The sequence below is a fragment of the Schistocerca serialis genome, chromosome 3 (genome assembly GCF_023864345.2).
Source record: "Schistocerca serialis cubense isolate TAMUIC-IGC-003099 chromosome 3, iqSchSeri2.2, whole genome shotgun sequence".
Taxonomy (NCBI): Eukaryota; Metazoa; Arthropoda; class Insecta; order Orthoptera; family Acrididae; genus Schistocerca; species Schistocerca serialis.
Window position 1 is genome coordinate 886,425,396 of NC_064640.1, and position 14,672 is coordinate 886,440,067.

Consider the following 14,672-nt stretch of genomic DNA (forward strand, 5'->3'; position numbering starts at 1 on the left):
CTGTGACAATTATTTAAGCAATGACAGATATAATGTTGTAGCCCAAACCATTGTAACCCTAATGAATCTACAAAGATGGTCTCCGACTGAAACTGGTCAATATTTGGGTTTTACATAAAAAAGCAGCTGATGGTGAAACATGTATTTTATAGTCATGAATCTCAAGGAATTATCTTAGCACTGCTGGGGAAAAATTATATGCTTTTTAATAGCTCTCTCGTGATGCACAGTTGCTCAAATACTACCATTATGCATGAGATAAATATATACTTTGTTCAAAGTGTCAGATGTCTTCTAATTCAATCCTTCCAGCCATCATTCATACAGGTTTCAGTTGTCTGTCTTGGGTTCACCAGTGTGTTGTGGTATGTCATGTCATTTTCAGGATGGGAAGGATATGGATCTGGTCTTTGTGTATGCACCACAGAGAAAGGCGATAACGAATGATACACTTCATAGTGGACTGATTCAGATTTAGACTCAGAGAAATGTACACAAGATAGCTGGGTCACCAATCCCTGGGAACCACACAGCCTTTATACAACATTGTTACTAGCAACCCGAACTGCTAAGTTTTGTGTGCCCGCCCACGATCACTTTACTTATGATAGTACAAATGTGTGCTATGTTTTCACATTCTTTGACCATCTAGGAAAGACCAGTGAAGTGCTTTTCCCAACACCATATCATTGTGATCACAACACCTCAAACACAGTTTAACATTTACAAACCAAGATGCAACACTGTTAATGAATTCTGTTTAGAGATTTTACACTATCGCAAACATGGCACCAGCATTATCAAAGCACACTGATAAGTGCAATCAGCCTTCTGTACTCACCTGTTGCACCCAGACACTTCTGAACTCACTTCATGACCCAAGATGGGACAAGCGAGCTAGCTGTCTGTGGAAATCCGTGGTCAGTGCTGGAATCATGCTGATGCAGCATGGTGCAAGACAGGCTCCTATATGACCAGAAGTAGTGCCTTATCGTAATAAACTGAGTCCAGTGATTATAAATGCTGGTTGCCCCAGACTAACAATATTTTATGTCAAGCTGCAGCCTACATTGGGACATACACCATGCTGCAACCTACACTGGGATGTACACCATGCCTATTACTGCTTCCAAGAGTACCTCACAGCTTCATCTAGCTGCATCATCAGCTAGCTGCTGGTCTAGGGGTCACTGCTAGCTGTGATCCTACCTGGGCCAGAGCAGCTACTGTTGAATGGAACCCACCACCTAGGAGAACTCATCTGGCTCTTGGAAGTCCCCAATGGATCTTGGGTTTGCAGTCCACACCCTGGCATGTCTTATACCTGACCCATTGCCGGGACTGCTGGTGTCTGGTGCATATGTGCCTCACTGCTCGAGGAATGGAAACATAGCTGATGTTGTTACTTTGTTGATGTTGCTTGCCTGGCCAGTGTCTGTGAACCTCCTAACATGTCACCTTGTTTTATGCTGAGGTAGGTCCTGCCACCCGGTAGTCAATGCATACCACCATCAGGCCACTTTGGCTATTGTATGAGTATCTTGTTAAATAAAATATGATGCTGATACTGATGCAGTTCTGATTTCATGACTGCTGAGAAATTGGTACTACATACTTATCATCCTGCTCTCCATACTGAGTTGACCAACATGGTGCTAACGATGCTGTCAACCCATAACTGATTAATGGCAAGTATCAAAAAAAATACCAAATTTACTTGAAGAACTATAGAATTCAGTCTCTCCTTTGTGTAGGTTAGCTTTATTTATATCAAGACAGTAGTTTTCACCCATCTTCAACTGGCATAATACATTTATCACACAATATTTTTGTTGACTTCATTTTGAATGCTGCTGCTGTCTTTTTCTTCTGTAGCTTCTTTCTCTGTCTTTATATGCATAGCATAAACACTTTCTGGTGTAATGGGGCAATCAATTGTTTGCCTTGTTTTGTTGTGTTTGCTGAACCAGAACATCAGTGGACCTTCAAGTGTGCTATGCATATAAAGGTAGAAGAAAGAAATCACAAGTCACAAAACAAAAAGCACTCTGGCTTTCAAATACAGTCCATAAAACTTATTGATAAAATCATTAATATATTACATCAACTGAAAATGGATGAAAGTCCAAAACACATCTTGCCATAAATAAAGCTACTTCAAAAAGTAGCCAGTTGCTATATTTCTTTAAGTAATTCAAGCCACAGCAATGGAACTAAACCACCAGTAACATACATAAGTTAATATCCAGTTTTGTTTATACAGCCCATGGTAAGTTATGAGTTGATGAATGATAATGGCCTAAAGTTGATGCTCTCCAATCCATAACGTTGACTGATAGGCATCTTATTTTGGTCATGTTACAAAATTATCAGAAAGAAGAGAAGGTAATAGAATATGATGTGTGTGCCTGAAGTGGACGCAAAATATGAATAAAAAAACAGGGGGCAGAGCACTGTGCAATAAATGTGTAGAATTGCAGAAAAATACGACACTGAGGTGAGATGAATTTACCGAGTAATCATAGGTCGCAAGTATGGTTTTATCTAACTAAACTGCCGTTTGACTGTTCTGCATTATGTAGGGTGACTAGCAAGAATTTTGTTGGGCCATAAGAATCATTCACAAAATGTCTTCAAATTTTGACAGAGTGTATCTAGTCAATGGTGTTTACTTTGTAGCTGTGTCAGTGACAGAACTTTGGAATACTTTCTGTAAAATAATGATTTCTTTAAAGGAGTGTTTCAGTTACGTTTCTATTTACTTATTCATCAATATATTTTTTTCTTATATTACTGATCTATTTGTTAGAATGAAATTCCATTCTGTTTATATGCTCATTAGTGAAACTCTAAGCACATGGCTTTTGTAAATGCATTATGATACTCCTCCTGTAGGTGATTCAATAGTCAGTGCCAAGTAAACATAACAAAAAGAATCTTATCTGAAGTAATCCCTCTTGTATATAATGGAAAAGCTGGCTTAACTCTAGCTTAAATAAGAAGTTCAAGCCACTTATCCAGCACCTGCCACTTTTAGTGTAAAAGGTATCAATCATCTGGGCAAGTTAGGTTAAATATACAGACTTCTACTCACTTGTTTATTAGCTGCCATTTCATGCCCATTGCTACACAATGGTGCATTTCCAACCTATGTTTAGCTGCAAATTTTAGTTGTTTGACTTCAGTGATCTAAATATCAAGGCTTTTTTCCATCTGAACCCTGTATGAAATTCACCAAAAGTATGTATGTGAACACAGACAGACATTACAGTTCTATACAATAATGGGCAATGCAGGGTGGTCATAAGTACGCTCTTAGATCTTTTGCATCACACATACCGAGATGCACATGCATATCTCAGATGATGCCACATAATGTACCTAATTGCTGCTGTGCATGGAGGCTATCTAGTTTTAATAGTATTAACTAACATGAAACAATGGGTCACGGATAAAGACAGTGAACTCTCTGGCCATTATTTCCTATATAAATGACAATGGTTATCACCAAAACAACAATATAGGGTTCCATGACGAATGATTTATTCACATACAATAATTCTGTACATTACTTTTGTAGGTGACATACAGCTTCTACACTGTGAAGTGTTTCTGAGACAGAATACTGTTCAACACATGCTCTAATCTAGAATGCCTTATATTTAAAGAGAACATTTCAGAAACAAAAAGCAGCAGCTATACAGATTCAGAAGTAGAGTGTTTATAATAAGAATTTAAAAAGTAGATAAAGAATATTTTGTAAGAAATAGATGAGATTTATCAAAAATGATGTGTATAGTGATGCAGCAATGAGCATAAATAATTCAAAAAATCATTAAAATTCGGTTACAAACTAAAGTGCAATGCATTCACTAGAAACCATATAAAAACTAAATTTTATATGCACTAGTATATTATAACAATGAAGTCACAGTTTTAATATTAAAAAAACATGAACTAAATCTGTTTGTTACTGTAATGATGCTTATTTGAGACATAAGTCAGCAGAGAAAATATCACTAAAAACAAATTAATAAGTTTTTGTACAATACATGTAAATTCGTTTCATTCATATAAAATGTTTGTTAAAATTTTCCATTAAAGTCATATCAGTTGTCAGTAATTATAGCTATTCAATTTCAAAATGAAGAAACTTATATATATATATATATATATTAATACTGAAAACTGCTCAAGTAGTCACAGTTTCACCACTAGTTTGCCTTATGTGTGCCACTGTCTGAATGACATCATTGTAGTTTATAAGTGTAAGTAGAAATCACAATCTAAATAGTTATATAATCATGAAAAAATATTTCTATGTTGTATCAAATTAGAAAATTAAATGTTAGAGCATGCAGTACAAAAAATTTACACTCAAAACAAATGAGTCCATTGTTTTAACAGTATTTGTGCATGTTTTTCATACTTTCATAATACAGGCAAAATGATTTAGTATCAGTTGCAGCAATGTGACTGAAGCAAAAAGCACTCATGTTAATGTAGAGGATTATATGCAATTAATAGCACTAGGTACTTAGTATTCAATTATTGTTATTTCATAGGATAAAAATGGTATATATACAAATTCATTATGGTACATCATTACTCTGTATAATTACAGAAAGGAAACAATGGAACTGATATTACTATTCTTTGACACTCGTGGATTAGCTACTGAGCTTTACTCTTGTCTCTAGTACAAATCAATAAATAACAACTATTGTTTTTGTGAGTATGTAGACATGGAGATATATTTACCTGTAAAGTAAAGTGAAATAGTGTAACATTCGTATAAATCCTGACTCTATGGGATTGTTAGTATTTTTAGTAACTAAATAACAAAGACAGAAATATTTTCAAAATAGCCATCAATTAGTTAATAATTGTATGTGAGCACAAATTAAAATCTGTAGTTTGTAGAAAATCCAATATGTCATCCAGTAACTCTTATACTCCTTGTATCACATGAACTTCTGTTCTTGTGTATTTGATAGTTATTAAATGAAATGAATGTTATTTACAGAGTGAAGCTAATCTGAGGAGGAGAAAGCACACATTATAGTAGCTTTAAGTACATATTATAAGCATACATGTTTACTAAACTGCAAGTAACACATCTAAAATTACAGGATGATGACTTCTGAGCAAGGAAGTACTTGCATTAGTATGATTGTTAGTTCTTCAAGTCAGTAATTATTCTCATTCAATATCCCTACTTTCATGAGACAGCTACTGGACAACGGATAATATTATTAAATGTTTCAGTTTCTCCTCAAACTAGTTAATAAATTACTTGAAAGAAGATATATGTACAAGTATGTAATAATTCTTCGAGGCTGTTTTACATTGACTAAGTGCTTAATGTCATTTATCCTATTTTCAGATTTTTTTCCTATAACCTAATATTGCACAACCCGACAGCTGCATGTACAACAAGCACTGAAACGAAAGAATTTGCAGACACTTTAGAAGAACAGAATTTGGAAAAATTGCATGATGCTTTGCAGGAGACATTAATGTGTAAGTATCTGAATATGCTCTGCTGTTTAAGTTAATTCAGTAACTTTCTTCATATATCATAATATTATGGAAACTCTTGCACACTTTACAAGCTACATCAAATTAGCTTTTTACATGAAGTGTATAACAGTTTTAACAGTTATTATTGTCAACACTAAATGCTAGCTAGGAAATGTTTACATATTTTGGTGTTAAAAAGTGGATGTATTGTCCTATTAATACTAATACAGTTACATGTGTTTAACAGTATTCTTCATAAATTAAGTTTCTCATGGATGACACTGCTCAAACTATGGAAAGGATTCAGATGAAGTTCTGTAGACCGCTAGTTCCATTTTAATTACATTTGGTCAAACTTTCATCCGTTTGCAGTGTACGTTTATCAAAGTAATACTGAATGAAATATGTATGTGAAACTAATAATGAAATGGTTGTGAGAGAAGTATGATGTCCATGGTGACTCTTCTACTTGCGCACCACTATCTTGAAATGTGGTGCTGGTGCGGCTGCAACAATTGGAACTTCTTCCACCTTAGGCTTTGGAACGTATGGGTTCTTCAGCGGATCCAGGTTCAGGCTATGCAGGAGAGTACAAGTGGATGAATTAACAATATATCAAAATAAGAAAACAGACTTATCAGCATTACAACAGGAAGAATAATTTGAATCACTGACATATTTGACAGAGGGAGAAAGGAATGTGAGTATTTCTTGATACAGGAAGGATGGAGGTGATGGGCCACAAGAATAAACCACCAAGTCTCTAGCTAAAGACCCTTAAGGAAGGACTACAATTTTTTTTCATACTGATGACGGTAACTAGAACATACAGCACGCCAGCATCAATAGTTTTCTCATAAGAGGCTCAACTTTTATAATGTATGTTTATTCAGCCCATACCTATGACTCTGGAAATGCTCAAATGAGCTACAGGAAGATGAAAGTGATGTAAAATAATCAAATATTGCAGTGATTTGGTGTATTTCTTGGCTTTTAACGTTTCGATCCGAGTGCTCTGTCATTCGACACTGACCTCTGTTGGGCATTTTAAGGGTAGTATCCACATGATATCATACCTTTCATTTTTAATGAATGGCAACTGAGTCCAACAATGAAGCCATGAAAGAAAGCATACCCGAAATATCCTGACATTTTAAAGCTGTGTTCTGCACGAGGGGCTTATCTACAACCTCCAGAAAGTTGCTTGAAATAATCATATGGTGAAGGCTTTCATGGGTGGATATCTTAGCTGCTGGTGAATCTTCTGGGTTGTATTGTCGTTTGCTGATGAATATTTTTGGTTGTATCGTACCGTAATGCTTCATAAAAATTTTCCGTTTCTAACGTTTTGTCCAGACCAGTGCTGCATTGAGTTTTGATGATTACTGTGTCGTACCGTCAGAGAGCCACATAAATGGTGTGGAAAACAGGAGTGAGACAAAGTTTACACGTGATCAGCAAAGATAATCCTGGTCAGAGATAAACGACTATAGACGACGATAAATAATTAATTTTTATCTCTGACAAGGATTCTCGCTGACCACACATGTAAAGTTCGACCACTCTCTCCTTTCCATAGTATTTATGTCAGTCTCCAAATGTCCGATACATCAGCCCACAAGACTCAGTGGAACAAGCCTCAAGTGTCCAGTGCAGCTCAGGACGAAACTTTAGGAACGGAAAAGTTTCTTGAAAGAATAGTTCGCTCTGCAGTGGAGCGTTCGCTATTTTGAAACTTCCTGGCAGATTAAGATTGAGTGAAACTGGGATTCGAACCTGGAACGTTGATTGTCACAGGCAAAGTGGACTACGGCTAAACCATTTCGCTGCGATATCTGTACTTCCAGGAGTGCCAGTACTGCAAAGGAACGCAGGAGAGAAAAGTTTATGTGAAATCTGGAAAGTAGGAGAGAGGTACTGGCAGAGTTGATGCTGTTTTCTGACACTGACCTATATAGGTCATTTTAAGGGCAGTATCCAAATGACATTATCCTTTGGTAACTCAGTTGCTAAGAGCACGTGGTTGTGAGTTCAAGGCCTTATCCGCCACATTGTTTTAAAATGCTGGGACTTCCAAAACAGTGCACATTCGACTGTGCAGTGAAAAAACCCTAGTGGAATTGGTATCCGATTTATAATGAAGAAAGCTCGACAATTTGTGGAAAAAGAGAGTGCTCACTGTCGTGGTGAAATAAGCGCCTAGGAATGTGCTGGAGCAAAGACACAATTTCCTGTACGTAGCATTCAGTTCTCGAGATCGCAGAGCAAAATTTGGTGACGGTATTTACACACAACGCACTATAAAATTTACCGTTTTTCTGCGATGACAATAAAAACTAAGTTAAATACCATATGGCATTGTTACTTGGGATATCCCACGGGGTTGGGTCGTCCGCCTAGTCGAAATGGGTATGTCTAGTTGTAATATTTCTAACTTAGTCAGCCATCATATTAGGTTCCAAGAAGCTGTTCCCAGAGCAGTGGAGATGCGAGAAGTATATAGATGACGAAGTGTGGTGTGAGGTACCTGTGACAGATGTTAGATTTAGTACGATTCCCGTGAGAAAGACCGCCTGCATAATGCTACTGCTCTGTGATTGGCTGCTGTGTTCGGAGCAAGGGCGCCAAAACGTTAAAATATAGTTATTATTATTAATTAAATTACTCATTGGAATGACTTCACTTTTTAATACAAATATCTCTCAACAGCTGACTATCAGTCAGTCATTTTAGGATTATTAAAAACAATTAAAATAAAAAAAAGACTGACGACATTTCAGACGAAGCGCTTCGGAAGCGTTCGGGTCACGCCTTTTCGGGTATGGCGCGCGATGTGTGTCGGGCTGTTCGTCACTTTGGATTAGGCAGTCGAGAAGAATAGACATGTTGTCTGTCGTAGGATGTTTTTCCAGTTTTTATTTAAGTTCCTGTTCGTCACTCTGGATTAGGCAGTCGAGATGCACAGTCATGTTGTCTGTCGCAGGATGTATATCCCAGTATTCAGTATTAAAAGATTCATTCCGGTAGTTATGAGGCACAGACACGTGCCACAAATAGTGTAAAGATACATTTTCGTAAACGTTATGTTTGATCATGTACTTTGCTGTATCAGAAGGTGTTGCATTAAGATCATGTAGTCTTCTTGTGTGGCTATATTAAAATACGCGAATGGCATCCCAAAGAGGTGATATATTATTTCAGAACAGAACCTCGCTAAAAGTCAGTTTCAGTCTCAAGATACAGAACCTACGACCTGCGTGCTGTTTTCTGCGCTGGGGACATCAACTTGAAGACAGCAGGCTAGTGAACTATAACAGAACCTTCGTATTCCACACAGTGCAGTGGAAACAACTAGGTGCCCCACGTGTACTGCATGCACGTAACAAGTGTGCTCAGTGACACGTCATCTACAGTAATGCAGAGGAGGTAAAGGAGGATGATCGTTACTAACACCAACAATCAATTCATTCTTCCTTTCTTGCCGTATAGACAGAGCACAATGGCTCCTGCACTTGAGATATGTGAGTTGTGTCGTATGTGTATTTGCAGAGTGTGGGTGAGTGTAATGGCTGCATGTACAGAGTAATGTTATGTTTGTGTTTTATGATGATGATGATGAGAGACGAGAAAGAGTGAAAAGCAGTGCTTGCACATAGTCTACTCCTCTCGAATAGTGCCGAGTTTTACGTCTCCATCCGACGAAAGTATCACCATCACCAACATCACATGTCCTCATTTCAGGAGACACTGCGAAGAAGTTTGGAATTTGATACAGGACACTTGGGCAAAGTCTGGTGATTAGGAACTTTATGCCAGCACCCCTCCTACCCTCTCTGGCCAAATACTAGTAGCGAAAATTTCATCCACCACCAGAATTCGAACCAGCTTACCTCCAGGTCGAGTGCCACCACATATGTGTGCGTCAGCGACCTCGGCTAAGGAGGCGGATTGAGATGACAGTATAAAATCTGTAAGCACAAGCAGCAATCACAAATGACATATGTGGCCACCTTTGTAACCAAAGATAAACAATACTTGAAGAACGACGCTACTTGTAGAACGACGCAACCTACTGTCGACCAGTCCATTTATGAGAGTCTCAGGATGCGTTGTTACAAATGTCATTGATAGTTCAAGAGCACGTTCGAGTGTAAAACTGGGTTCAAATGGCTCTGAGCACTATGGGACTTAACATCTATGGTCATCAGTCCCCTAGAACTTAGAACTACTTAAACCTAACTAACCTAAGGACATCACACAACACCCAGTCATCACGAGGCAGAGAAAATCCCTGACCCCGCCGGGAATCGAACCCGGGAACCCGGGCGTGGGAAGCGAGAACGCTACCGCACGACCACGAGCTGCGGACCGTTCGAGTGTAATTTTGAAATATTGTACTGTAGGAGAAACGCGTTTTATGGTAAGGAGCGCTATGGCTTAACACCGATCATGTTGACTGCAATATATTTCTCATGGAAGATATGACACCCAAAGTAATACGCCTCAATCGCCGCACTCAGTTCCTTATTAGCTATCACTACAATTTTCAGCCACATGAAGCTTAAAACGTCTGTTCGTAGTAAAAACCAAGACAATAATTACAGGAAAAAATAATCCGAACTAAAACATTAAACTACCTATGACTAACAATCGTTTAACAACTAGCTTTGGACTCCTTTCTACTAAAAAATCCAACTCAAACCACACAGTTTACTAAAACTATTAAAACTAGCTTAGTATCCAGTCGAACATGGTTACTACATCCAACGACAATCATTCACACGTGGGAGACCCTCATCGATCCCATCTTGCCTGTATAAACGTTTCATGCAGCTCCACCATTCCAGCGTTTTGTCGCTCCCTCGAAATCGTAGTGTCCCAAAAATGATTAAGGCAAATACCAGATCCTTTGAAAAGCACATGGTCGATTTCCTTCCTTATACTTCGCCGGTCCGAGTTTATGCTCTCTCGCTTATGACCTCATCGTCGCCGTGACGTGAAACGTTCATCTTCACTTTTTTCAAACCTTAGCACCCCACTGCATCTTACTTCGTTGATGACCCTGCCTTGTGGCGACCTATACCAGACTATCCCATCTTCCATGTCCCAACACCTCAGAATCTTTCCCACGATACTTTTAATGGCTTTCCTCTCCTGCGCTATAACATCCTCCTTGAGATGTAGCTAGCCTTCCCACGATAGTCTATCGTACCCTTCCCACCCCAAGGAAATACTATGTTCCTCTCTTTCCTGTCCAGTTGAAAGTTCTCTCCACTTCTTAATGCACACGCACTTCCCATCATTATTTACTCAGTCACATAAACAGTGTCAATTTATAAAGCAATATCCTCTCCAATTCCAGAAACGATCCAACTGTTACTTATTAATTTTTAAAAGAGCCCCCACTACCCAACTGGACACCGAAATGTACGCGTCACCAACTTCTCATCACATGTTAAAACATCGTTTTGTGTCGATGAATTATATTTTTATGTGTTTTCATTATTCTTTAAATCGAGGGCAGAAAAGCGGTAACAGCTAGTCTACCATACCTACCCAAGCTAAGAAAATCTAAATAAGAAATACCAGAAAAGAAATACAGGAACTGTTAGTTCAACCTTTCTCGGCCATGAGTACCATAAACTAATCCCTTAACAGAAGCAACACTATAGACAATGTCTCAGGACCATACCAAACGCCTCTTTTATTCTATTTCGTCATGTATGGAAGCTCTTCTTTCAACCCATTCAAGCTTCACGAAATACCCATTACGTATTAGCGATAATACATATCCCTATATATACAAGGTGCCCCAGTAAGAATGGCGAATATTCAGACATATGACACGATCATTTGAAGCAAAAAAGTTTACTGAACGGAGCTTTAAAATGAATATTTCAAGAGGTATGAGCACTCAATTATGTTCGGTATTGCAGTCTCTTGTTTTCCTTATTCTGAGCGTGGTAGCATGGATCAGAAACGTTTCAGTTATCATAGACTGTAAAGTGCATACCTTAAGAGCTATGAACACTTATTCATCCTCGCTCCGTCTGTTCCACTGAGTAAGTTCTCGTAGTTCTTAAGGTATGCGTTTTAGAGCTCAGGTTTACTATACATTTTTGCTCCGAATAATCGTTCATGTCTTATCCCTAAATACTGACTATTCCTCTTGGGACACCCTGCATATAACACATAATATAATATTGCGATAATATCGTACAAGAGTTTGTAAGATGAGCATAAAAAATAAAACAAGGGCAACGGAATGCAGTCTAATTAAATTAGGCGATGTTGGGGAACCTAGAACAGGAAATGAGACGGTACTTGTAGGTGACGTGTATTACTTGAGCAGCAAAATAACGGACGATGACCGAAGTAGAGAGACTGCCAAGTAGCAGACTGCCAATTGCAAGAAAAACTTTTCTAAAAAAGAGAAATTTGCTAATATGTGAAATAAATTGAAATGATAGGATGTCTTTCCTCGCAAGGGGAGGCCACAACCTTATGATCACAGAATTACTTAACACTTTGCACAGCTTTAGCAGCCATTAAAACAACGTAATGTGCAACTAGCAAGGTGCGATTTTTCGAGAAAATCGTAAAAGAAGTTCTACGAGTCTGTTATGTGGTGTATGTGTCTGTGCCTAGATGCTGGACATTCGACTTCATTGTGGTCAAGTGGTGCGCTACAAACTTTAACTTTTCCTCACCTATTGCATCCACATCAGGGCTCCTCTCTCCCTATCCCTCTCCATTCATCCTCGCCCCTCCCTTGTTGTTATCACTATTCAACCTATACACCAAACACTTTCCCACACTTAAATAAAAAAAAAGTTATTAGCGTTCGAACCCTGTAAGGCGAATGTGTATGTGGCGATGGTTCGACCACCATTTAAACTTAGTTTTTAATCTATTTTTTCATGTCTGGTCATATTATTTTATTTATATAACATTTGAGAGGTAATATAATGAAAAAAAAACACTTGTGTTTGTACGAAGTTTCAATTTAGCTTTTCATTGTCTGTATGACAAAATACCATCTGCAACGTGTGATGACGAGAGCACATCCGACGAGTAATTGTAACTTACTATTGCGATCTGGCACATTGTCACTTACTATATTACCACCTGTCAATGACGTCATTCGCATCATTATTTATCAATGTTTGACTTGAACTTTCCAAGCCTGTCCCTCGTCCTTGAAAATTTAATTACGAATAGTAAATAGTGAAATACCGCAACATACGAAATTCACTACAAATTCACGGAAATGCACGTGGGGCATTTTTTCTTCACTGTATTACCTCTCAAATGATATATAAATTAAATAACGTGACCAGTGACGAAAAAAACATAGATTAAAAAGTAAGTGTTGGCAGGATTCGATCGGTCGCCTCCTCCACGACCCATTCGCGATGCGCGAACGCGTAACACTTACCATTTGACCTCTATAGCTTTCATTACTAATTACTTTGCAAGGATATATCAGTTACATAATATTCTCTTGCGACTTCCTCGGAATTGCCAAAGTAGTGCACCTTAAGCCGGCCGCGGTGGCCGAGTGGTTCTAGGAGCTTCAGTCCGGAACCACGCGACTGCTACGGTCGCAGGTTCGAATCCTGCCTCGGACATGGATGTGTGTGATGTCCTTAGGTTAGTTAAGTTTAAGTAGTTCTAAGTTACAGGGGAATGATGACCTCAGATGTTAAGTCTCATAGTGCTCAGAGCCATTTGAACCATTTGAGTGCACATTACTACTTGCATATTATGTTGTTTTAATGGTCTACTAAAGGTGTACAAAGTCTGAAGTAAGTCCGTGATCCCAACCTCGTGGCATCCCTTGTAAGTGTATTTGTCATTTGTCTGTAATTTTGTCTTGTAAGAAACGGAAAGGTGACCAATATGCAGTTGAGACAAGAACTCGGTGCTACAGGAGAATGCTGAAGATCAGATGGATAGATGGAATAAACAAAGAAGGGGTAGTGAGTCTCTGAGGCAACAAGAAACCGTCAATTTGGTAGTGGAGGGAACTGCTGGGAGTAAAAATTGTAGAGGGAGATCGAGGCTCGACTGCAGTCGGCAGTATCAAATACACTCCTGGAAATGGAAAAAAGAACACATTGACACCGGTGTGTCAGACCCACCATACTTGCTCCGGACACTGCGAGAGGGCTGTACAAGCAATGATCACACGCACGGCACAGCGGACACACCAGGAACCGCGGTGTTGGCCGTCGAATGGCGCTAGCTGCGCAGCATTTGTGCACCGCCGCCGTCAGTGTCAGCCAGTTTGCCGTGGCATACGGAGCTCCATCGCAGTCTTTAACACTGTCAGCATGCCGTGACAGCGTGGACGTGAACCGTATGTGCAGTTGACGGACTTTGAGCGAGGGCGTATAGTGGGCATGCGGGAGGCCGGGTGGACGTACCGCCGAATTGCTCAACACGTGGGGCGTGAGGTCTCCACAGTACATCGATGTTGTCGCCAGTGGTCGGCGGAAGGTGCACGTGCCCGTCGACCTGGGACCGGACCGCAGCGACGCACGGATGCACGCCAAGACCGTAGGATCCTACGCAGTGCCGTAGGGGACCGCACCGCCACTTCCCAGCAAATTAGGGACACTGTTGCTCCTGGGGTATCGACGAGGACCATTCGCAACCGTCTCCATGAAGCTGGGCTACGGTCCCGCACACCGTTAGGCCGTCTTCCGCTCACGCCCCAACATCGTGCAGCCCGCCTCCAGTGGTGTCGCGACAGGCGTGAATGGAGGGACGAATGGAGACGTGTCGTCTTCAGCGATGAGAGTCGCTTCTGCCTTGGTGCCAATGATGGTCGTATGCGTGTTTGGCGCCGTGCAGGTGAGCGCCACAATCAGGACTGCATACGACCGAGGCACACAGGGCCAACACCCGGCATCATGGTGTGGGGAGCGATCTCCTACACTGGCCGTACACCACTGGTGATCGTCGAGGGGACACTGAATAGTGCACGGTACATCCAAACCGTCATCGAACCCATCGTTCTACCATTCCTAGACCGGCAAGGGAACTTGCTGTTCCAACAGGACAATGCACGTCCGCATGTATCCCGTGCCACCCAACGTGCTCTAGAAGGTGTAAGTCAACTACCCTGGCCAGCAAGATCTCCG

General features: G+C 39.9%; 1 protein-coding gene across 1 annotated transcript in view; it reads right to left on the bottom strand.

The window, feature by feature from the left end:
- Positions 1-3,521: 3,521 nt before the first annotated feature.
- The window catches only part of LOC126471120 (uncharacterized), a 66,762-nt gene continuing 55,611 nt past the window's right edge, over positions 3,522-14,672 (bottom strand). The window contains exon 4 of the mRNA XM_050099202.1: positions 3,522-6,100. Within this exon, the coding sequence (XP_049955159.1) occupies positions 5,989-6,100 (112 nt within the window). The 3' untranslated portion in view covers positions 3,522-5,988. The remainder of the gene's footprint in view (positions 6,101-14,672) is intronic.